This window comes from Barbus barbus (genome assembly GCF_936440315.1).
Source record: "Barbus barbus genome assembly, chromosome: 28".
NCBI classification, from domain to species: domain Eukaryota; kingdom Metazoa; phylum Chordata; class Actinopteri; order Cypriniformes; family Cyprinidae; genus Barbus; species Barbus barbus.
Window position 1 is genome coordinate 11,280,325 of NC_136756.1, and position 23,749 is coordinate 11,304,073.

The 23,749-nt window shown below is 36.4% G+C and overlaps 1 protein-coding gene across 1 annotated transcript; it reads right to left on the reverse strand.

Annotated features, from left to right (window-relative positions):
• Positions 1-990: 990 nt before the first annotated feature.
• LOC306848111 (olfactomedin-like protein 2A) lies at positions 991-23,184 on the reverse strand. The gene is made up of 8 exons (XM_079382464.1): positions 22,845-23,184; positions 9,787-10,050; positions 8,298-8,405; positions 8,027-8,206; positions 7,677-7,944; positions 5,235-5,480; positions 3,908-4,093; positions 991-3,345 (listed from the first exon to the last, which is right to left on the reverse strand). The coding sequence occupies exons 1-8, from the start codon at positions 22,911-22,913 to the stop codon at positions 2,741-2,743; spliced, it is 1,926 nt and encodes a 641-aa protein (XP_079238590.1). The 5' UTR covers positions 22,914-23,184; the 3' UTR covers positions 991-2,740.
• Positions 23,185-23,749: the final 565 nt, after the last annotated feature.

Below are 23,749 nucleotides of genomic sequence, written 5' to 3' on the forward strand. Positions count from 1 at the left end.
ATGCCATTTGTGCATAAACACCCACTGATTTGCTTACAGGAATAGGTGTTATTAATGGATTTGAACATGTAACTTCACGGTTACTAGGGTGTTCTGAGTGGTTTGTACTGTTTCAGCTGTTTTTGTCCATATACTGAAAGTCAGTGGGGTTCAAAACAAAACTGGAACACGTACATTTTCATTGTAGATAAAAGACATTTCTCTAAACATTTTCTTTTGTGTTCCACAGAAGAAAGGAAGTCATATAGTTTTGGAACATAAGGGTTAGTAAATGATGATAAATTTTGGGCAAACCATCAGTTTCATTTTTGGTATGATCAATAGTACCCTTGCAAAAAAAGAAGTGTGCTTAAATGTGCAAATCTTAAACATATATTCTTAAAGATCGATAATAATATTATATGAAGTAAAAGGACACCGCAGTGTACACTTTCATGAATGTGTTTCAAAGTATACTTTATGTCAAAATAGTAGTTTTGCTTTAAAGTACATGTGAAATCAATAAGAAATAGAGAATAAGATAATAGAAGTAATTCTAAAGTTACATATAAAAAATGTACTTATCTGAGTGGTCAAAAAGGCACTCTAATGCAAAGTGCTTTTAATATACTTCTAAACTAACTTTTTAAATTGAAAGTGAAAACACTATATTTAGTTTGCACTTAAGAATATTCTTTAAAAGTATATTATTTAAGTGCTATATTTAAGTGTGCACAAGGGTAAAAACGCTAATAATAATAACATTAAACCTAAATTTACTGTACACTCTGACCTAGAGTTATTTCCAACTATGTAAAACATGTCTTCAATCATACATTGCAACATTTTAAAAATGTCAGACATCTGGAGAAGGGGAGTTATGTCAAGTGACAATGATTCATTGTTTCCACACCTTTATAGCTGCACATTGTATTATATACCACATAATGAAGTACAGAATGGAAAACATTACATCGTGCATTAGGAAATGAATACACTGCAAATGATTTTAGAGTAAGTTTATTTGAACTATTTTACACAAAATGTGAAATGTGTGCAACATACAAAACACTGTAACTCATCCAGGAGTAATCATAAGTAACCATGAATATAATATTAAATATCTGCCGATGATAAATCTGAGGTTTTATAATAGGAATATTCTAACACAACTTATTCTTGGAAATATTTACAATGAGAATGTAATATTTTACAAAATGAATAGCTAAAATAATGAAATGTACATAACATTCAAAATCCCATGCCCCCAAATTGATATTGTGCTGCTGTTAAATGATATTACTACACATTTTGCAAATCTTGAATGTTAGATTACTACATAAAGCTGTGCAAAGCCATTCAGGTTACACTGTATGTTTGTTCAAGATCCTTAACTGTACCATTTTTTTTTCTTACAGTGGTAAAGGTTGTGGCCTGATTATTAACTCCATAAAAATGAGACATGCATCGCCTTAAAATCCTCAGACTGTTTATAGTTGAGGGTAAAAATATATATGACCCTGGACCACAAAACCAGTCTTAAATGTCAATTTTTCAAAATTGAGATTTATGCATCACCTGAAAGCTGGATAAATAAACTTTCCATTGATGTATGGTTTGTTATGATAGGAGATACAACTATTTGATAATCTGGAATCTGAGGGTGCAAAAAAAATCAAAATATTGAGAAAATCGCCTTTAAAGTTGTCCAAATGAAGTTCTTAATAATGCATATTACTAATCAAAAAGGAAGTTTTGATATATTTACGGTAAGAAATTTACAAATGATCTTAATGGAACATGATCTTTACTTAATATCCTAATGATTTTTGGCATAAACAAAAAATTTATCATTTTGACTCATACTATGTATTTTTGGCTATTGCTACAAATATACCCCAGCGAACCCACGGTGACACGGATGTCACAAACACTGGTGATTATCTGGAAAGGTCTTTTTAAAGCATTATCCCTCACTTTCACATCAGGAAGTCCCTAAGTGACATATAATGAACACCCAGGTTTAGTCATGCGACAATATGTGCAATATTACATTGAGGTCTAAAGAGAAAAACAAAATAAATGTTTTTCAATTGAGAAATAAACGCCCAATGTAACATATATGTAACATGAAAAATGTATTATAAACGCCCAATGTGTCGTATATGTAACATTACATATATTTCACAAGGAGGGGTTGGATTTCAAAAACAACTGCAGAAACATGTTATAAGTGGTGCATTTGGTTTGTTTTATATGCCCCATAATTTTCTTATAAGGAGAAATTGGTGCGGGTTCTTATGGGTTAAGACTGGTTTTATGGTCCAGGGTCACACATTCACACAGACTCATTTTTATGGAAGCGTCCACTCAATATATATATAAAAATAAAAAATAAAATTGCAACCTTTTATATCACAATTACGTTTTTTGCAGTACTTTTTGCAGTAGTTTACATCTTATGCTTTTTCACTTTTTTTTCTTGGAATTGTAAGTTTATATCTCATAATTCTGTCTTTTTTCCATGGAATTCAGAATAAACATTTAGACTTTTTTTTAAGACACCTGACCGCACGCACATGCACAATTTTGAGAGAAAAGTCACAATTCTGCGAAGAGTAAAAGATCACATCAACCTTTTTATATTTTTATTCCGCTTCCATAGTTTAACACTTCATCCTAAATCATCATACTGATAAAGAAAGCAATGTGCTCCCATAAATGGTGTATTCCCCTATGCAATCAGATTTTAGACAGAATTTCACTGACCCACAAAGTGAATATTGTAGGTCATCTGATGGCCATTGTCCCAGGCATACAGTACCTTATCTTTGGGATTGTAGTCCACTTGGGTAACAAAAGCGTGCTCATTAGTGAACGGCAAATGTGGAGCGGCCTCCGTGTTGGTGTGCGTATCGTAGGCGTACGAAATCTCGCCCTCTTTCTGGTTGTAGACGTCAACGGCGTACAGCACTCCACACACGATGAAGCAGTTTCCGTACGAGTTGCGCTTCAGTCCAGTCCTCCATGTCGTCTCCTTCTTCATGGACAGGTCGCTTGGGTCCAGCTTGCTGATGACGATGACTTCATGTTGCGAGTAGTCGTAATCCAGCGCAGGGTAGATCACCCAGAGGCCGCTCTCGTCTACAGCGAAATCGATGTCTGAATGTCCACGCCATTTCCAGGGTGTGGTGTCCTCATACACGGCATCATGAAGCTGAGTCCAAGCTGCCACGTAGCGCATGTGCAAGTCATATTTGATAATGTTTTTGGTGAAGGCTCTGTTGTAATAGAAGGCACCGTTGTAGACCACATGACCTGTTCCTATCCAGTTGTAGGGAAGCTTGTAGAGGTTACTCCAGCGCCCTATCATTGAGGAAGACATTCAAAAGATCATGTTTATGATTCAGTTTGTTACACTTTATGCATGTATAATTTATATTAGCTACACATTCCATTATGGAGCAATATTCTCAACTCCATAGTTGGGGGAATTTACCAAGAATGAATTGTGTTCGCTGATAGCGTTTTTTATTTGCTATCTGCATTGTTTTAACACCTGATTCACTAAAGAAATTATGCAAATTATTAACAAAATTTTCTCTGAATGCCATTTTCGCAGTGCAATTCTCCATATTGCAGGTTAATTTTGAATGCTGGGTTTGATTATAGCACTCTTCTCCATGATTTAATCTTCATTTGAATAAAATAAATAAAATAATTATAAAAAATAAAATCTATATTTTATATAGGTATAATCTAATTTACATTAAAAACATTAAACATTTTAAATACTCATGGTACAGTGATTTTTCAGTGCCTTTAGAGCCTTGAACTGGTTTGTGCATGGTTAGTAAACAAGAACCATAAAAGAAATATTGTCAGAAATCTTTAGTAAATTTGCCCCTCTTTGTTTTGCTGTTTTCACCTTGTTTGAAATTCTCCAGGTTGCGGAACTCCACCAGGTTATTGCCGTAGTAGTAGTTGGTAACATAGATCTTGTTGTCTTTGGCCACTGGGTCTTTCATCCAGGCTCCTTCATTCCGTCCATAGCTGTGATGCTTCTCTGGCATCTCCACTGAAGCCAATGTGCCCTCACAGTCTAAAGATTTACCTATTCAAAGAAATAAATATAGATTTCCATATATCTACACATGTACCATAAATAAAATATGGAAATAAAAAGAGTGAATAGAAATACATACATACATAAAAAAATACATTTTAAATGCTTGGGTCAGTAAGACTTACAGCAAAAAAATACAGCAAAACAGTAATACTGTGCAATTTTTATTATAATCAAAATAACTGTTTAGTATTTTAATATATTGTAATTTATTTATGTGATGCAAAGCTGAATAGTCCAGTCTTCAGTGATCCTTCATAAATCATGCCAATATGCTGATTTTTGTGTTCAATGAAGATTTATTAGTATTTTCAATGTTGAAAATAGTTTTGCTGCTTAATATTTTTGTGGAAAATAATTTTATTCAATATTATTGAATACTTTTTGAAACCTCCATTTGCCAGTTTAACAGCTCTAAATTTTCGCCTATAATGCCTGATGAGGTTAGAGAACACCTGATAAGAGATCAGAGACCATTCCTTTATCAAGAATCACTCCAGATCCCATGTTGGTGCTTCTTCTCTTCAGTTCCCCTCACTCATTTTCTACAGGGTTCAGGTCAGAGGACTGGAATGGCCAGCAGAAGCTTGGTTTTCTGCTCAGTGACCCATTTTTGTGTTGTTTTTGATGTTTGTGTTTGGATTATTGTACGGTTGGAAGATTCAAACATGGCCCATTATAAGATTTCTAACACAGTCAATCAATTATTGATTTTTAGATTTACATTTATGCATTTAGCAGATGCTTTTATCCAAAGCGACTTACATTGCATTCAAGTTACAGTTTTTACATTTTTTTTTTTTTTTTTTTATCAGCTCTTGCTTTCCCTGGGAATTGAACCCATGACCTTGGCGTTGCTAGCGCCATGCTCTACTATTTGAGCTACAGGAACGCATTATTTATTACAGAAAAACATTTATTTCAAAATTATATTTATTCCCCCCATTTTAAATTCTTATTATCCAATGAAAGGTTAGATTTTTGTGAATTTTTTAAATAAAAGATCAAAAGGATTAACAATGCAGATTAATTTTCACAGCCTTCTTTGATCATATTTACCAAGAGTGCCGATATTTTTGGCCATGACTGTATAAATCTCACACATATAAAATAAATGAATAAATCGTACCCGCTTTGTTCAAGTGTGTCTTTCCTCCACTGCCTATTGGTTTCTCTGGCGCTGGGGTGGACAGGGTTGAATTCATGATGGGCACTTCACTGGTGGTTGCTAGTGTGGTGCTTGTTTTTGTCACAGAAACAAGAGTAGTGGTTGTTATTGGTGGTACAGTCGACGTTATTTCAGACTCTTCCAAAACTAGCTCGGAGCCTCTTTTGTCCTCGGTTAGGTGGCCAGTGTGGGTTTTGGCAGAGTTTTCTGAAAAGAGAATAAGGAGAAAGCCAGGGAGGGTTTGAAAGGCAGATTACAACTCTTGGCCTGAAGTTTCACCCCAAGCATTTCGGATTCCTCACATCAAAAGAATTATTAATGAGATGTTGCACTCGAAGAAACTTCCTGCATTGTAACCCAGTCTCTGCCTGCAACGCTTGGATTCGACATTCCTACACTGAGCCCATTTCATCTCATGCCATGTACAACAGATCTCCACAAGACAATATCAGCGGAGAGACCCTAATCTGAGCCTCCTCTTCCTGCACTGTGGGAGCGTCTGGAACATTAAACATGTGGATGTGCGCACAGGACATAAGTACATCAGATATTCATATACACTCCATCACTGCTATCTGTCATTCAAGGACACAGGCCCAGTACTGTAATACTTTTAGACACCTCAGCAAACTTATGATTATTTTCTCTTCCCTGCATGTCACTGTTTTATATTTGGTTCTGGAAAGCAATGGGAATGATTTCATCCCAGAGGAAAGTTCTTGCTGATACTGTTGATGAAATAAGAAATACAGAGCAGCATTTCACTAAAATAACTCAAGTTATTGCCTCTCAGGGGATACATTTATTACCCGAGAGGAACTTATGGATCCACTATACTGTAGATTTCAGGTCCAGATTTATGAGAAGGGAAGGGAACCACCTTTTCCTAACCTTGGGCTATTCTGGTGTTCACAATTAAGGATTTTAATGAGAAATAAAATATAAGAGGAAAGGAATTGTGGAGGAATTTTATAGAGGATATGTCAGAGATCCAGTCGCGCTTACAAGAGGCTCGTGAAATATAAACAATAAAATGCTTCTCTTGACTTTCTGCTCTTGTACCTCCTGTAAGTTTTTATAGTCATAAGGTGTGCTGGAACATTTTAAAGCCTGGGGTCACAAAAAAACTACAGGTGCAAACAACCTGTCCTTAAAAACTTTATATAAATAGCATAGACTATGGTACAAAAAACAACAACAACAAAAAACAAATACAAATTTTAAACTATTTGTTTGGAGAAAATGTGAATGGTGATTTCCAAAAATTGCTGCCACAATAATACATGTTGCTAAAGGCTGGATGCACTACATGACTTTTGCCCCGATTTACAGTCTAGACAAGTTGATGTTGCCGAAAATCAGAGCCAGTCTGCACTTTGAAGTTGACAGATTCCATAGAAAAGCATGTCGTTTATAATGATTTTTTTTATCTTAAGGCTTAGATCCATTCCAGTCATTGGATTTCAAACATGTTTGATATTATGATTTCAGCGCAAGTTTGTTGTGATCAGAACAACTTTAAAGTCTGGTAGTGTGTGATTCTCAGTCGTGTAGTGTATGATGGCCAGTTTTCCTCTGTGACTGTTTACAATGTGGACAAGTGTATGATGTCCAGCATTTTAAAATCTGGTCAGGTTGGCGTCAATAGCCTCGTGGTTAGTGCACCGGAATATTGTGCAATTGTGCTCATGCTGACCCGAGTTCCATTCCCGTCCCAAGATCCTTTGCCGATCCCGCTCCCCTCTCACCACCCAATGCTTTCTTGTCTGCTCTCTACTGTCCTGTCTATTAAAGGCATAAAAAAGCCCATAAATACAACTTTTAAAAAAATCTGGTCAGATTTTAAAAGTTGTGTAGTGTATTCCAGCCTTAAGGTATTCTTGGTGGTTGCTTGGGTGTTACTATGTGGTAAAAAGTTGTTTTGGGTTGTTAATAAGACAACGCAAGGAAGTTACTAGGGTGTTCTGGGGCCAGTCGTGTGAACTTTGTGTAACTTAATTTACCATGTTAAGACAGTGTATGAAGTACGAGTCTAACCAACTAGCAGTTAGCCAAGGGGTAATCAGTCTTATGCTTTGGATTCAACTTGGACTAAACATCATACCATCATACGCTATGTGATTTTCTATGTAATCTGTCAACTCAATCTATAGACTGGCTCTGACTTTCAGCAACTAGTGTCAACTTCTCCAAAATGTCAGTCGGAACAAAAAACTGGGCAAAAGTCATCTTATTGTGTTGTGAGTAGTTGCTTAAAGTCTCCATGATGTTCAAGAATATGGAAGTGTTTCACCCATTTTATCACCCACGGTTGGTATCAACCGGATTGCTTTTGGCTCTGCACTGAGGTGGTTTTCAGAAATAATTAATTGAACACAGATGTGATGTGCATGGTCTCAATACCTCTCTCCCCTCTCCCTGCTGAATGTGACTCAGAGTCGTCTGTCTTGGACGCTTTGTAGTATGTGATCCCCCTGATGACTCCCGCCTGGTGCACTAAGGGCTTGGTTTTGCTGGTGGGGTCTGGCTTCGCAGGTTTAGATGCTTTGGCAGGAGCCTCTTTCTTGGGCTTGACGGGTTTCTCTTTAGGCTTTTTGGGTGGAGATTTGACAGCTGGGGGTTTCTTGCTGGGTGGTTTTATGACCTCCTTGGACTTTTTACTCTCAGTGCCCTGGAATCATACAGTTTTAAATTACAAGACTGATTTTGTGCATTTGTGTGTGTGCCATTGTGTTGGAGAAAGTGTGTTTTACCTGTGCTTTACTGTCAGAGGCGGCGTCTTTCTGCAACAGCTGTAGTCCCAGGCTGGAGATCTCTTTCTTGATGCTCACCATGATGTCAGTGTAGTTCTCGTAGCGCTTCAGCTGATTGGACAGATTTACTACGCTGTCCCTCACAAACTCATTCTCCCTGGTAAGGTTTGTCTTTATGGTCTATGAAGAGATCGTTAGAATAGTGTCATGCTTATGTCAGCTGAAGCTTAATTGATGTTTCACATTCAAATCTGATAAATCAGATGGTTACCTCTTCTAGTGTGTTCATCTGAGCCACAACCTTGTTCATGTAGGCATGGACCTTCATCAGATCCATACTGTACAATGTTCCTTCCAGCAGATCCACCATGGAATGGAGCTGGACACAAACACAGAATAATAAAGAATGTTTCTTTGAGCCAATGTGATATTCGATATTAAAACACTGTATTTACACTTCAAGTAATATTAATTGGAATGGCTATTGATTATTGCACCAGAATTTAGCTTTGGATAAAAAGATTGGAGTGCTTTCTTGCCATCAGAGTGTATAGGATGAAAACTACATATTCTTTCATACTCTTTGTTTAGCTGTCATGTGTGTGTTTTGGGCTCTGTGGACAGCATCTGCTGCATGCTGCTGATTACCACAGAAAATAAGTTTGACCTTGTAGTGAGTGGGGCGGTGGTCGAGAGCCGTGGGAGCAGAGCGAGGCCGGTGGAGTTAATGATAATGAGCGACACCTGCGCCACCGGTCTCGAGTCCCACGGAAGAGCTCTGGAAGGATAAAAGTAGGAGTGACGACAGTGGAAGACGAGAGAGGACCAGGCCTGGACATTATTTGTGTTTTGTGTGCGGCAGTCGTCCGCGAGGGGCTGCCGCTTTACTTTTGTGTTTGTTTATTTTGTTATTAAATTCTTTAAATGGTTGCCGGTTCCTGCCTCCTTCTTCCCATTCTACGATCTGTGTTACAGACCTTTTTCGGTTTGGAAAAATAAACAAAAAAAAATGTGTCAGTGTTTTTTGTTAGTTTTTAGCTTTTGAGGTGCAAAATGATTTTCTGTTGTAATCGACAGCATCTGTGGCATGCTTTCCATAAAGATAAAATTATTTTTATTCTCAGTAGAGAGGTTCTCTTAAGTTTGGCAACTTTTGGTTTGTACAATTCAAGATTCAATTCAATTCCTTGTACAAAAACAAGGATTTGTAAAGAAAAAGAGCTCATAAAATGTTAAAACTGTAACTTGAATGCAATGTAAGTTGCTTTGGATAAAAGCGTCTGCAAAAAATGTCAGAGGAGTTTGATGTAAGCCAAGAGGAGACTAGATTATAGTGTATAGTAACATGTCAAGTGAATGTTCCAAATCCACTTGTACTGTTGTCGGAAGTAGCTTTTTCTATAAAGCAGTTTTGTTAATAATAATAATTTAAACTTCATAAAATGTTGATGCTCAACCTCAACGATTCAACCTAAATATGCACTGCTTTATGCTAAATTTATTTAAATAATTTAGCAATTTTTGTAATGGTATTACTAATGTGTGTCTAAATACAGTTTAAAGAAATACTTTTTGGTCTACTACAATAACTAAAATCAGTTATAGTTATAAATTTTACAGATCCGTTGATGTGCTACCATTTGGCTTTCAGGACCTCGATTTATATTCTGTTGGTGTCACTTAACTGGAGCATTCTTGTAAAGGAAAGCTTTCCTCTCAATGTCCCAAGTTCCTGACCTGAAGAAAATGTTGATTTTTACCTTAAGTAGTTCAGGAGCTTGTTTCCTGAGTTTTTCCGTTCTCCATTCGTTCTCACATGGGTTGAGTGAGGAGGGAGGAGCTGTGCAGGAGCATTTACAGTCGGAGCCTGAGCTGACCGTCTCCACCGTGTAAAAATCATCCACTCGCAAGCTTCCGTCACGGAGCCTGTGGCAAGCCTCAATGCTCAACGGCCGCATCACACATTTACAGCGGCAGTCTGAACCCTCAGATATCATCCTGACTGGCTCCGGCTCACCGAAAATCTGACAGAGACAGAGAATGTGAGAAGGTCAAGAGAACGTATATATGGAAAAATATAAAACATGCTTTCGAAAAACGTTTGAGGCATAGTGATGATATATACACTACCATTCAAAGGTTTGGGGTCGGTAAGTTTTTTTAAATAAGTTTATGTACACCAAGGCATTGATTTAATCAGAAACTAAAACAGTAAAATCAGTAGTATTGTAAAATATTGTTACAATTTAAAATAACTATTTTCCTATTGTAACACTTTTAAAATGCTATTTATTCCTGTGATGACAAAGTAGATTTTTCCTCCATGAATTTTCACATTAAACAGAAATCAAGAACATTTGATTATATAAATGTTAAAATGTGCTGCTTAATTAATTGTTTTTAGGATTCTTTGATGAATAGAAATATCAAAAAACATTTGTTTGATATAGAATTTGTTTGTAACTATGTAACCGTTGGTTGATCAATTAAATTTTTCCTTGCTTACTAAAACAATTTATTTTAAAAAAACAATCTTACTAACCCCACACTTTCAAATTTGAATTAATTTTAAATTTTGTCATACGGTCTCATATGGTATTTTCATTTGCATTATACATGGAGTTATGTGACGTATAATATATATCATATGGAGTAGGCCTATTTCTTATCATAACCAGCCTGAACATGAAGATCAAACTAAATCCTTCAAGTGCCAGTGGAATGACATGTGGTGCAATTGGGAACAAAACAAATGTTTAACCCTTTCATGTCTCTCTTAAATCATCAGTTTAAAGCCTTTCTGCACTTTAGTACATGGCCAAGCAAAAAGCTGCTAATTTACCTTGAGGAGCATAACAGACTTTGCCTGACGGCTTGAGCCCTGATGCTCTGGAAGTGATCAGCCATTACACTGTGGCCCATGAGGAACCCACTGCAGTGAAGTCCTGTAACATTTGAACTCCCTACCTTCACACATAATTTTACTTGATGGATCTATGCCATTGTACATCCATTTCAAATCTTATCTCTAGTTCCAAGTAGCACAAGTGCACAAAAATCTATCTAGTATCTGCATTTTATGAATCAAGACCACTACCTTTGGAGAAGACACAGAAAAAGACTCTTCTCTCTCTCTCACGCACGCATCTGTTGTCACTTAGCGCTAGCTTTTACAATGGCACTGGCTTTGAAGACAGCCTGGGGCTTGAGATTCCCATAAATTCAGCCCAGCGAAGGGACCTGAGTGGATCTGCACCTTCTCTCATAAACAACTTGTTTTTAAATCACATCCTGCAGCACCTCACAGTTTGACAGAACAACTCTCATTTCTCAATAACAGCCTCGCATGACATCCAGTGGGTTACATGTGAATATCATTTACAGAGTACTACTTGAGCCATAAAGCAATAATTAAACTGATATAAGGCTTCATAAAAGCCAGGTGTTGTTGAATATGGAGGTTGTCCATATATGGTGCCGGACTCTCCAAGATGTCGGCCACATGTACTTCAAAAAGCTGCTTTCGTAATACCTACCTGACACTGACAGCACTAATAATTCCAGCTTCATGAACAGTAGCAGTAAAAGCGAAAAGACTATGTGGAGCCACAGGGGCAGAACCCACAGAACGGATGAATGCGCAATGATGGCATACAATTGAGAAAGAAGTAGTAAATGATGCACAGATGTGCTGATTTTTCTAGGACTGACAAAACTACATGCTGCTGCTGAGTATGTACTGAAAACAGGAGCATATCTAAAAAGTTATAAAACGTTATTTGCTTGTCTCATGAATATGAATTAGCATGGCATAAGGCTCTACTCTACCGATTGACAGAACCTCTGCTTTGCCTTATAGGCAAAGTACATCAGGGTTGCCAGGTTTTCACAGCAAAACCCGCCCAATTGCTACTCAAAACTAGCCCAATCGCTTTTCAGGGGCGATACCCTGGTAAAAATAAAATCACGTTCCGGGGGGTAAAATACACATTTTTGGCGGTGTTTCCCTGGTAAAAGTTGTATTTCAGGGGCTAAATATCATGTTATTGGGGTCGCTTTAACCTGCGGACATTAAAAACATACTGCGGCAATGGTGTTAAAGTAGCCCAATTCTGCAGACATGGCAGCACCCAAATAAGAATAATTTTGTCATTTACTCACACTCATGTTGTTGTAAAACTATATGACTTTCTTTCATCTGTAGAAAACATAAAGACAGTATGACCCTACATAAAAGTTGAAACACTATGACTTGATTGATACGTGGCTCCGCCTCCATCTAACAGTGGCCCTTTTGCTCTCTGACTGTTTGCCCAAAGATCTCAGGCCTGTCATCTGTCTGTACTGAAAATTTAAAGGTCTCTATAAATGCTCAGCCACTGCACATGTGGAACTGCTTACAGGCAGTGAAATATTTCAGAAATTCTTCATTATAAGATCCGCTCCATATTTGAGACATCCATTTGTCTGATCTCGCAGCTGCCACGTAGTTGGGTACATTGAGGCTAAAGGCTCCCCAGGGTAAAAGGACCTGTTGGGTTTTTTCCACTCTCAAAACACTAAATAGCAAATAAAGACACCACAGTGCTTTCCTAAACACCTGTTTGTTGTTACGTGCTGAAAGATTGTCCTGAACTATATAAGGTCATCATGTGCAAAGGTTGCTAATGAGGCAATCTGAATTTTTTTTTTTTTTTAAATGTTGTCTTATAAGTATCCCTGGAAGAATATTGATTTTATAGGTGTTTTACCTGTAATTTAGCATTGCGTTTAGAGTTAACATAAATTAAGTAGCTGTAAGTAGTTTATAAGCTGAAACCATCCGTCAATGTAGTTCTCAATCTTAACTCTAAACTCAATACAGTTAAAATGCAAAGGCAAACGAGTTAATTAACTGACCGTTTGGATCGAAAATCTTAATAACATGGCTTAAAGTCCAAGTCCATCTGGAGACTTTAATCATGTAGTTCCATGATAACCACACAATAATGCACATGGGTTGCCACACAAAAACTGAGTGACTGTCAGCTTGAAGTGGAAGGATTAAACAAAGCTCTGCTGTTCTTTTGTGTAAGCTCAGACTGATAGGGGACATTAAAAAGTATGCCCAGTAATTTGCCCAACTTTTCAAAAACACATTTCATCCTCTGTTGAAATTACCCCAGAATGGCTTCCATTGTTCAAGTGAGTTAATTAGGTGAAAAGTCCTGTAACACTTGCAAACATATTCCCGCACACACTCAGCGTCTAAAGCATAGTGGCTTTGACAATAAGAGCCCTTGTTAACCATAATGAAAGAGTGTGTTATGGTCATTTTGGTGTGTGTGCATCAGGCATCAAGGCATACTTAGTTCTTTGTATGCTCTCTAAAGCTCTATAATATTAGCTATAAAGTCCTAAATACTCTCTAATACATGCATATATGCGTTATATCTATATGTTTGCATCATTCAGTAAGAAAGAGTCTTTAGTAAAGTTAATCTCAATGCAAAATGAACCACAAAATTGACTGAGCTGAATGAAGGTTGTCATATAGATTTAGATATAATTAACTAAATAAATGGCGTTCCAACAGTTACAGGTCATGCAAACAAACACATTTGTTACCTAAACCTGCTACTTGAACATTTGGTCTGACTGTAGCAGTGTACCTCACAACTGACCAAACAGGGAATGGGCTGCTATCCTGAGATAAGATAGTTGTCTTTCCAAAAATACTTGGCAGGAGCAGTTGTCAACATTGGCCGCTTTCCTGAAAAGCCTCTTAACCCAATAACCTCATGCCTGGTGAAGCAGTTCAGGTTATGAGTCTGATCTCTCTTTCAATGAGGTGTTGCCAATGGCCGGCTCATCTTATTCCTTTAATCTAAGCCTTTGAAACAACACTAAAGCAAGTTTATGGCTAGAATTCAAGATGATCCCACACTAAAAGAAACATGTGAAACTGTCTAGAGCATTCTGAGATTACAAAGATACATCTCTTTGATGTGCACCAGGGTCACGGTTCATATCAAGTGTGCCTTCATTATTCCACTAAACATAAAAATAAGAAAAAAAAAATCCAGAGTCAATTTAGGGTCCATAGGTACTCGAGGAGGTCTGTGGATTGATGTATAAAACATTGATTTATGGATCGATCAATCAATCTATCAGTAAAAAAAAAGCACTATGATGTACTATTATTGCAATTTAAAATAACTGTTACCTGCAAAGCTGAATTTTCAGCATCATTACTCCAGTCTTCAGTGTCACATGATCCTTCAGAAATCATTCTAATATGCTGATTTGCTGCTCAACAATTTGTATTATCAATGTTCAAACCATTTTTACTGCTTAATATTTTTGTGGAAACTGTAATACTGTCACGATTGAAAACTGTAGCAAAACGAAGAACATTGACACGAGGATAAACTCAAAATAAACAGTCTTTAATCCACAATCCAACAGCGGTAACACAAGGCAGGGAGAGACTCACAGGAACACAACATCGACATTAATACCGGACTGGGAACACAGGCAAACATAGGGCTTAAGTAATCTGAACTAAATGAGATAATTAATACAACACAGGAGGTGACTAATGAACTAATAATGAAACAATGAGGACAGGAACATAACCAAATATGGGCAAAACACATAGGAGAACAGGGTAACGGGGAGCAAAACACAACACAATACGAACACAAGCCTGACAGATACTTTTTCCCCAGGATTTTTTTTCCTTATAAATGGCTTTACTACAATTGAATGCATCCTTTCTGAATTAAAGAATTATTTTCCTTCATGTAAACACACATCTATATTATATAATATCTAACAGTTTATATTAGTTGGTTCGCTGAGTTGGTTGAGCATAAGGGTGTTGTTCCTATAGGGTCAAAAAAGACTGATAATAACCTGATTGTAAAAAAAATAAATAAATAGTAATGTGTCCTAACAAAATATATCAGCATACAATTATTGTACTACAGTTTTCAACTGCTTACTCACAAAATCTATACTTGTTGCAGAATTTCTGAAATTTCTGAAACCACACACCAAATCTGCAAAATCACGCACTAATTCTCGGCCTTTGACTCAGTTTTCAATTTCATAAAACTCTTTTTGCAAAACACAACACACAATTCTCTATGTAACACACACAAATCTAACAGCAATTAATATTATGGCACAGGTGTTTGCAAATGTCTTTTCAGATGTGTTTGTGATATTTTGAATGCAGTGCTACATTTTGCAAGAGATGTGAGGCATTTGGCTTTTTGCTTGTGCAATTCTTGGATTTGTGTGTAAAGTTTTGAAAATGTGTGTAAGCACTGTATTTGAAACCAAAATGCAGTTTATCATAGCCTTGAAGACACTTTCTCATTTAGACTCAGACAAAATAACGGATCTACATCTGAGGACACAACTAGAGTCTCCAGCAGGACACACACAGATGCCATTAGGACAGACATGTCAATTGGGCCCAAACTAGCTAAGTGAGCACTTGTTGATTTTGGGGACACACAGCTACATTCCAGCTGAGCCTGTTTATGTGTCACAGCTCTCTCTGAAGCTCTAACTCTTCATGCTATCAGTCCAGCCAAGAGATGTGAGACGTTCTGGCAGAGGAAGTCAAACAGATGGTTCACGTTCAACAAAACAGACTCTGAATCTCAGATAAATGCTACCTGATTATAAAACAAGCTTTCTTTACATCAAACTGATAATATAGATAAAAGTCTTTAAAAAAAATATTTAAGAACATGTAACCTTTGCATGTTCATATTCTTTTGTGAAAATTAAGTACACTTTTGAAGCATGCTTTTAAAGCGAATACATATTATGGAAATAGTACTTTAAAAGAACATACTTCTGTGTGAACACAGTGTAAGGTTTTCATACACTTAACTATATGTAAATGAAAACGTATTCTAGTGTAAATTTATATTAAATGCAATTTAAGACTTGAGTGCTTCATGATCAGTACATTTTATATGCAATTTCATATTCTATTAACTTTGAAATAAGTGTACAGTTGAATAAGCATTTATGGTAACTAAAATATAATTTAACATCATTTCTAGGGAAACTTGTATGTCATCTATATTTAAATATATTTGTAAATGCACATTTATACTGATGAAGTTGCAATGTAATATCAAATAACACACACTTTTAGTCAATACATCAAATTAAGCCTACTTCTTTACAACTCGAGAAAAGATCATTAAAACACATTATTACATTTTAAGGCATACTTAAGTGTGTTGAGAAATGAAAATGAAAGTGTAAACTTGATATCTTTTATTAATATTATGTTATTGCATGTATAGTTTTAAATATACTTTTCAGATTCGAAGTACACTACAAGTGGACATTCAGTAAAATTGAATTCAATTCATCATTCAGAACATTTTACACAATGGATTATCTGCCACTCTCCTCATTTTAAGATACCAAACATAATCTAATGCATTTATTAATGTATTGTTAGCACAGTTTGCATCATAGACATGATGCAAAGCTTTTTGCTTTTATAAGATGAGAGCAACAGCAATTTAGTTCAAATCACCAATATTCAATAATGAGTTGCATTATTACTAATAGTTCAGCATTGCCACCTCTTTTGCCAAATAAAATAGCTGTTTCTCCACCAAGCTCAGTGTGGTGCAGGCACCAGAAAGGGTTTTATCCACTAGTCAGTGGGACATCGATGACTCATGTTTGTGCATTAAAACATCACTATTATTTATTATCAACAATACTGTATAACAGAGAACACTTGACTTGTTTTGATATGATTTGTATGACTTGTTTTGTTTATCAAGCCTCGGCATGATGATCATTTGGTTTTACAATGGATTATGGAGTGAATGTTTCAGCGAACTGGAATAGTTTTGAAAATGGTACTGACCTAGAAATGTCTGACTCCCTGGACAGTACACTGACTAATTAGGCAGCCGATTGAGACACCCATAATCCATAAATCTAACTAGATGCTGTTTATGGTTGCCAGACAGATTGTGACATTAATATAGATTGTAAAATGGCTTTGAACATGGCTTACCCAATCAGAATTTAGCATCAAAACTCATTTTATACTGGTCAATAACCTTCCTCCCTAAACCAAGCAATTATTACTCTTATAGTTAAAAAAGATAAAGACCCGACTGATTGTAAAAGCTATCGGCCAATAAGCTTAATATCTGTTGATTGTAGACTTTTATCTAAAATACTTGCAAATAGATTGGATAAAATACTTGGGTCACTTATCCATCCTGATCAAGTCGGCTTTATTAAACAGAGAATTTCTTCTGATAATGTGAGACTCCTTATAGATATTATGTGGTCGGTGCGGGACTCAAATGATCCAACAGCAGCTATTTCAATTGATGCTGAGAAAGCGTTTGATAGGCTGGAATGGAGATATATGTTCCATACACTCAAAACTTTTGGATTTGGTCAAACATTTCTCAGATGGATAGATATTCTTTATAAAGACCCACAGGCTGCGGTGAGAACAAATGGTCTGATTTCCTCTTATTTCACACTTAGTAGAGGTACCCGGCAGGGATCTGCATTGTCACCGGGGCTTTTCTGTCTAGCTCTTGAGCCTCTTGCGGCAGCTATTCGTAAGAATCAGAATATTCAGGGAGTTAAAATTAATGAGTTTACACACAAGCTTCTGCTTTATGCGGATGATATTTTGTGGCTTGCTTCGGACCCAGCTAGATCTGTTCCAGCATTACTGGACGTTATTGAATCGTTCTCTAAGATATCAGGGTATAAAGTCAACTGGTCCAAGTCAGAGGCCCTTCCATTGACTTTATACTGCCCAAAAACGTTATTTCAGGCGGGGCAGTTTCAATGGCCTACTGAAGGCATAAAATATCTTGGTATCCTTTTCCCTCACCAAATTGATAAAATAATCGAAAAGAATTTGGACCCACTCTTTAATAATATTTCAATAGATATAGATAGATGGTCACCATTATTCTTATCATTATGGGGAAAGGTTAATGTCCTGAAGATGAACTGTATTCCGAGGTTGAATTATTTGCTGCAATGCCTTCCTATTGCAATACCCCAAAAGTACTTTAAAAGGTTTGACCAAATTTGCAAAAAGTTCTTATGGAATGGCAAACGTGCAAGGATAAAATTAGAAAGGCTTCAGGTGCCAACCAATAAAGGTGGTATGGGTCTCCCCAAATTAGCCCTATATCATTATGCCTTTTGCTTAAGACATATTGCTCAGTGGACATTGCCACCTGAGAGAGCTCCTCCCTGGTTGGAGATTGAATGGAGACTATTCTCACCACTTTCCCCTATAAATGCTCTGTCTAGCAACATACCCTCCAAATTAAAATCTCACCCTATCATATCCAATCTCTGTAATGTGTGGAAGAAGTTTTCTAAATTTTTTAATATTAATGTCTATCTTAACTCTGAATCCTGTATTTGGAATAACCCAAAGTTACATATTAGTAAACATTCCCTTCTATGGAAAGATTGGATAGAAAAAGGAATTATTACATTAGCAAATCTATATGACAGGGATAGTATGAAGTCATTTGAAAGGTTGGTTGGTGAATATAATTTGCCCAGAAATAATTTCTGGAAGTATTTACAAATGCGTCACCTGTTAGTTACTGTCATAGGGAAAGGAATAGAACCTCAGCAGTCAAACCTTATCTCTCGGATTACGAAAATAATGGGTTTGGGACATGAAGCTGCGATTTTTTATGCAATGTTATTCCAACAGACAGTTACTATATCTTATGCAACAATGTTAACTTGGTCGACAGACTTGAATATTAATGTCACATATAAAGAGTGGGATCGCATTTGTGAAAACATTAAGAGGGTTTCAAGAGACATTAAAATTAGATTAATCCAGTTTAAGATTCTTAATCGCTTTTATTGGACTCCGACTCGGCTGTTTAGGCTGAAGCTGAGGGATAATGCAGACTGCTGGAAGTGCTGCAGCTCGGTAGGGACCTTTTTTCATCTGCTTTGGGAATGTCCCATGATTCAGAATTATTGGTTAAAGATTCATGATTGTATTGAAAATATTACCCGGTTTAGTTTGGAGTTCTGTCCGAGGCTGTATGTTTTAAATGATCCACAAATTACATCGAACTGTGGAGCAGCTGACTTTATTCAGACCAGTATAATGGTTGGAAAACAAATAATAATGAGAAATTGGAAGAACCCAGGTGAACCCTCTTTTCAAGAGTGGAGTATGGAATTGGCAAAAGTGGCATCATATGAAAAAATCTCTTTCAACATTAATGACAAGGTGGAAAAATATGTGGCTAAATGGGGAAAATATGTGCAATATATTGCTATTAGATGACAGCATGGTGCTTGTTGTTGGAAAAATGTACATTTGATTATTATTTATTGATTTTTTATTATTTTTTTTTTGTTGCTTTTGATTATTTTTGATTTTTATTTTATTAAACATTACTATGGGATACATGTTAAGATTCAAATTGTAAAGTTGACTATAATGTTGACTATAATGTATCAGTGATGTTCAAAAACTCAATAAAATACTAATTATAAAAAAAAACTAATTTTATAGCTAAAAAGGAGTTAATTTGATGATTTACCAGAGTGCAGAAAGCACTTGAAAATGAATGCCGAGAAGCCAAATGTTTTACGCAAAGCTGTTGCAAATAGTTCATGCTGGAAAATAAACATTAACCAAACATCATCTGCTGTGGCAGGTCATGAGTTGTTATAGTGTTGGATGGACAGTAGCTGCCAACAGAAGGGCCACTAAAAGTCCAGATTTTGCTCACCACACAACCAGTGTATTTCCTGTTATTCACTGAACATACCGAGGTCAAAGATCAGGTCTTATGTAAAGATCTATATAAAAGAAGACTGGCATTGTTGCAGGATTCTGAGGTTCACTGTCTGGTCTGGATAAAAATATGACAGCCCTTCAGCTATGATGGCCATCACTACCGTGACGGCTCAGTAAAAGATGTGACGCCTTAAATGGGATGCAGATGTTCCCGGTTACTCCTAGTTTAAATCTTGTGGTAGAAGAGTTATGAGACTTTCATAAACAGGAACTGCTCAGTCTTTGATTGGCATTGTGTGAGGTAATATCCCATGAAACTACAACCAATAGAGTTTGATATTAACAAAACACAGCGGCTGATATTTCTATGCCTCTGTTCTCTTTTAGCATCAACCCTATCATTCCTCATCCCTCCATCTTTCGCTCTCTCTTTTCTTCTTATGATCTCTCATGGGTAACTCTGGGATTGTTTATGAATGCCTCCGTATTAAACTTTCCTGGCATCACCTCCAAGACCAGATATTTGGCATGTTGTGCTAATAATTGTATATTTTATGTGCTATTTTAGTATATTTTTATATAAAATTATACTGTTTCTAAATATTACTTTATATTTTCAGTATTCATTTTAATTTTCAGTATTCAATTTAGTAATTTCATTGTCTGCTTTTGTCAATTTTATTAGATTTTTTTTAAATATTTGAATTTAGCTTGAATTTCAGTTTTAGTAATTTTTAGTACTTCAACAAACTTATTTTTTTAGGTATTAGCTTTTCGTCAAATCAATTCAATATATAATTTAATTATTATATCAAATCAATTCAAATAAATTTATATTTATATTTTTATATTATTACATATTTCATATTTTATTTTAGCTATGAAAATGATGTTTAATAGTGTATTTTTGATTTAGTGTTAGTTAACAATAACACTGTACACACATGTATAAAAATATGATTTTTACTTGATTTTTACACTATATCAGGTACACTATATCAATAACTTTGTCACATTGGTTTCTGATTTTGTTTTTAGGTTTCACAAAATGTTCAGTTAATTGCCCCACATTAGTAACAGGTTTTGTTATCACAGCCCTGCCTATGCTGTTTTAACCTCCTCACCTCTTCACACATTTAACCAACAACAAAGACATTTAAAAAATTTCACAACATAACACAATTAGTTAGGGTTACTGAGTTGGTGACTATCATTTACAATGAGTCAAGACCTCTCTCTCTCACTCACACACACCCAGCCATAAGAGGGTAGGGCATGTTTCTGTGGGACTGACTGGGCTGTTCTTAAGTGCTACAGCTGTGTAAGCAGACATATATTGTTTTTAACCCCAGCAGAACTCGACTCCAATTACCATACTAGGCATCGAGCCCAAAACACACTCACACACCCAATCAGGATGAGTTTTGAAACAAATGTCATGGTTTTCTGAGGAAATGACAGCGGTTCTGTCTGTCTTTATTGAAGGACATCTGTCTCTGGTTGTATCAGCTGCACTGTTAACACAGCTGAGGTTTGATAAACTCACTCATCTGAGTCTAAAACAAGGTCAAACAGAAGAAAATCAACACCATGTTCGGCTACTTCACAATGCAGTACGGTGTGTTTATGGTGTATTGTGCAAGTAAACTATTAAAACATGCTGCTTAGCATTGTGGCCAGTTCTCACAGCGTTAGCCCAAAACTGGACTCGAATTACAGTAAGGTCAGGGGTCTAAAATGCCAATTAAATTATAATGCCATGCCATCTCAAGGATTAAAGATTGGAATGTTCTGGCAGTGCCAGGAGTCATTTAGGCCAGGGCATATGTGCCAAAATATGTTGCCTGCAGCTCTGGGAGGGGAGGTTGTGTGAGAAAGCTGATTTGTTAAGTGTTGTTTGACTTATTCTGAGTGATCTGTCTGTGAAACTGAGTGTGAAAACCCCAATTCTCCCATATGGCCTTTTCTGTCCAATTGCACCACTCACATACTCCGATCTGGAACACTATAACAAGTCCAGTGATGCAATAGTGCTGTTGGAATAAATAGCAGCACTCATGGAAAGGCATTTGGCCAATCAAATTCAAGGACCAAATTAAACCATTGTTACTATATAATATAATTGTATGTTTTGCTCACCAAGGCTGCATTTATTTGATTTTGTTTACTATTTTATTACATTTTAAACTTTTATTCCAGTGACGGCAAAGCTCAATTAGTCAGATCAATCCTGTAAACAGTCCTGCTGTTTTTTGTTGTTGTTGTTGTTTTACTTTGATAGAGGTCAGGGGCATGTTCCATAAAACAGGTTTATCAAATAAGCCTGGCTTATTTCAGTTAGTCTGGTTTATTTTGAACCAAACCAACTGACAATAAGTCAGACTAACTGCAATAAACCTGGCTTATAACAGGCCCCTGAGTAACTGCATTTATTTCAAATAGATTTTTGTAACATAATAAATATATTTACTGTCATAACTTGCTTAAGAAATGTGTTTAAAAAAAACCAAACATAAATGAATAGGCCTACCTATTGACTTCAAACTTTTGAACGGAAGTGTATAATGGTTTAATACAGGTTTCGTGTTCCCGGATCCTTTATTAAGACAGATCAACATGATTACAGGATACGTCATTTCACAATCCCAAGATGAACTTCATTTCAAAATCTCACGAATTCTGCAAATACAGACGCTCCCATTCATTGCTATTACAAAATCAAGATAATGTTGTCTGCTCTTAGTAATTTGGCTGAAGATTTGAAGTTCAGTCTTAAACTCTTCCAAAAACACAATGCTCAACAAACGAATGGCATGCCAATGCTAAAGACAAATTAATCTAGTTATCAGATGATAAATGCACTTGTCAAATAGGCTAATCGAAACGAGATCGAACCAAAGCAAATGAAATCACACACTAATAATCATGCTTGGCTATTGCAAAACCGTATTTAGCATGCAACCTGTGCGTAAAATGCAAGTGTGCTATTCAGAAAAAAAGAAAAAAAAAAACGCGTTTTACCTTGCTCGTAGCTCTTGCATCCCTTGCCAAAAGCAGCACATAAGTTAAAATACTTGCGTAGATCCACATTTTTCATTAACTACCCCAAGTCCCTTTTTTGCACAGCTTCCACTTGATGATATGATTTGGCGTCTCTGAAAGCACCTGTATCCTCAGTCTGGAATTATGAGCCTAGATCCGCTAGAACACAGGTTTACGGCTCCATGATTACAGGTCGGTGCCATGCAGAGTTGTGTATGTTGTGACGCGCAGCTCCAGCTTTGCTCCGCGCAGATCTGTGATGAACACGCGCGCGCAGCACACACCCACCCACCAGCACCATCTCCGACTCTCTGTCTGTGCCAAAGCGAGGCGGAGAACCGCTGGCCTGGATGCTCTTCTGTGCCACAGCGACATTATGTTTTATGCGTCTGTGCAACGTTCTAAGAACATTTAAAAGGGACCGCTGACCAGTAATTATATTTCTATATTAAAAAGTTATGCGTAAGCTATTTCGTGGTAAATAGCCTAACATGACATTAAAAGGAGATGTTTCTCTTAAAAAAAAGTTGTTCTTATTAATAATAGCCTAATCGTATCTGTGTTATTAATGTTAGAAATATTATTGTATAAAATATTAACTATATGGTTTATATTTTCAGTGACTAATAATGGGCAACCTCAAGCAGCCTTTAGGTAAAGTTTTCGCTGTTGTATAGCGCCCTCTTTCAGTTAATAGGCGACTGATTATCCAGTTGTGACCGGAATGGTACTATGTCTTGGGAATTCATTAATGGGATAGTTCAGCCAAAAATGAAAATTCTGTCATAATTTACTCACACTCAAGTTGTTCCAAACCTGTCTGAGTTTCTTTTTAACCAAACAGAAGATAGAAACTCATACAGGTTGGAACAATTTGAGGGTGA

What these genes read in the sequence shown, in the direction of transcription:
- LOC306848111 (XM_079382464.1), bottom strand. Translation starts at nt 22,913, where the DNA reads ATGTGGATCTACGCAAGTATTTTAACTTATGTGCTGCTTTTGGCAAGG. An exon ending in AGATGAACACACTAGAAGAG is followed by an intron (nt 8,207 to 8,297) that starts GTAACCATCTGA and finishes ATCTCTTCATAG; the next exon opens with ACCATAAAGACAAACCTTAC. An exon ending in GACACACTTGAACAAAGCGG is followed by an intron (nt 4,094 to 5,234) that starts GTACGATTTATT and finishes TTCTTTGAATAG; the next exon opens with GTAAATCTTTAGACTGTGAG.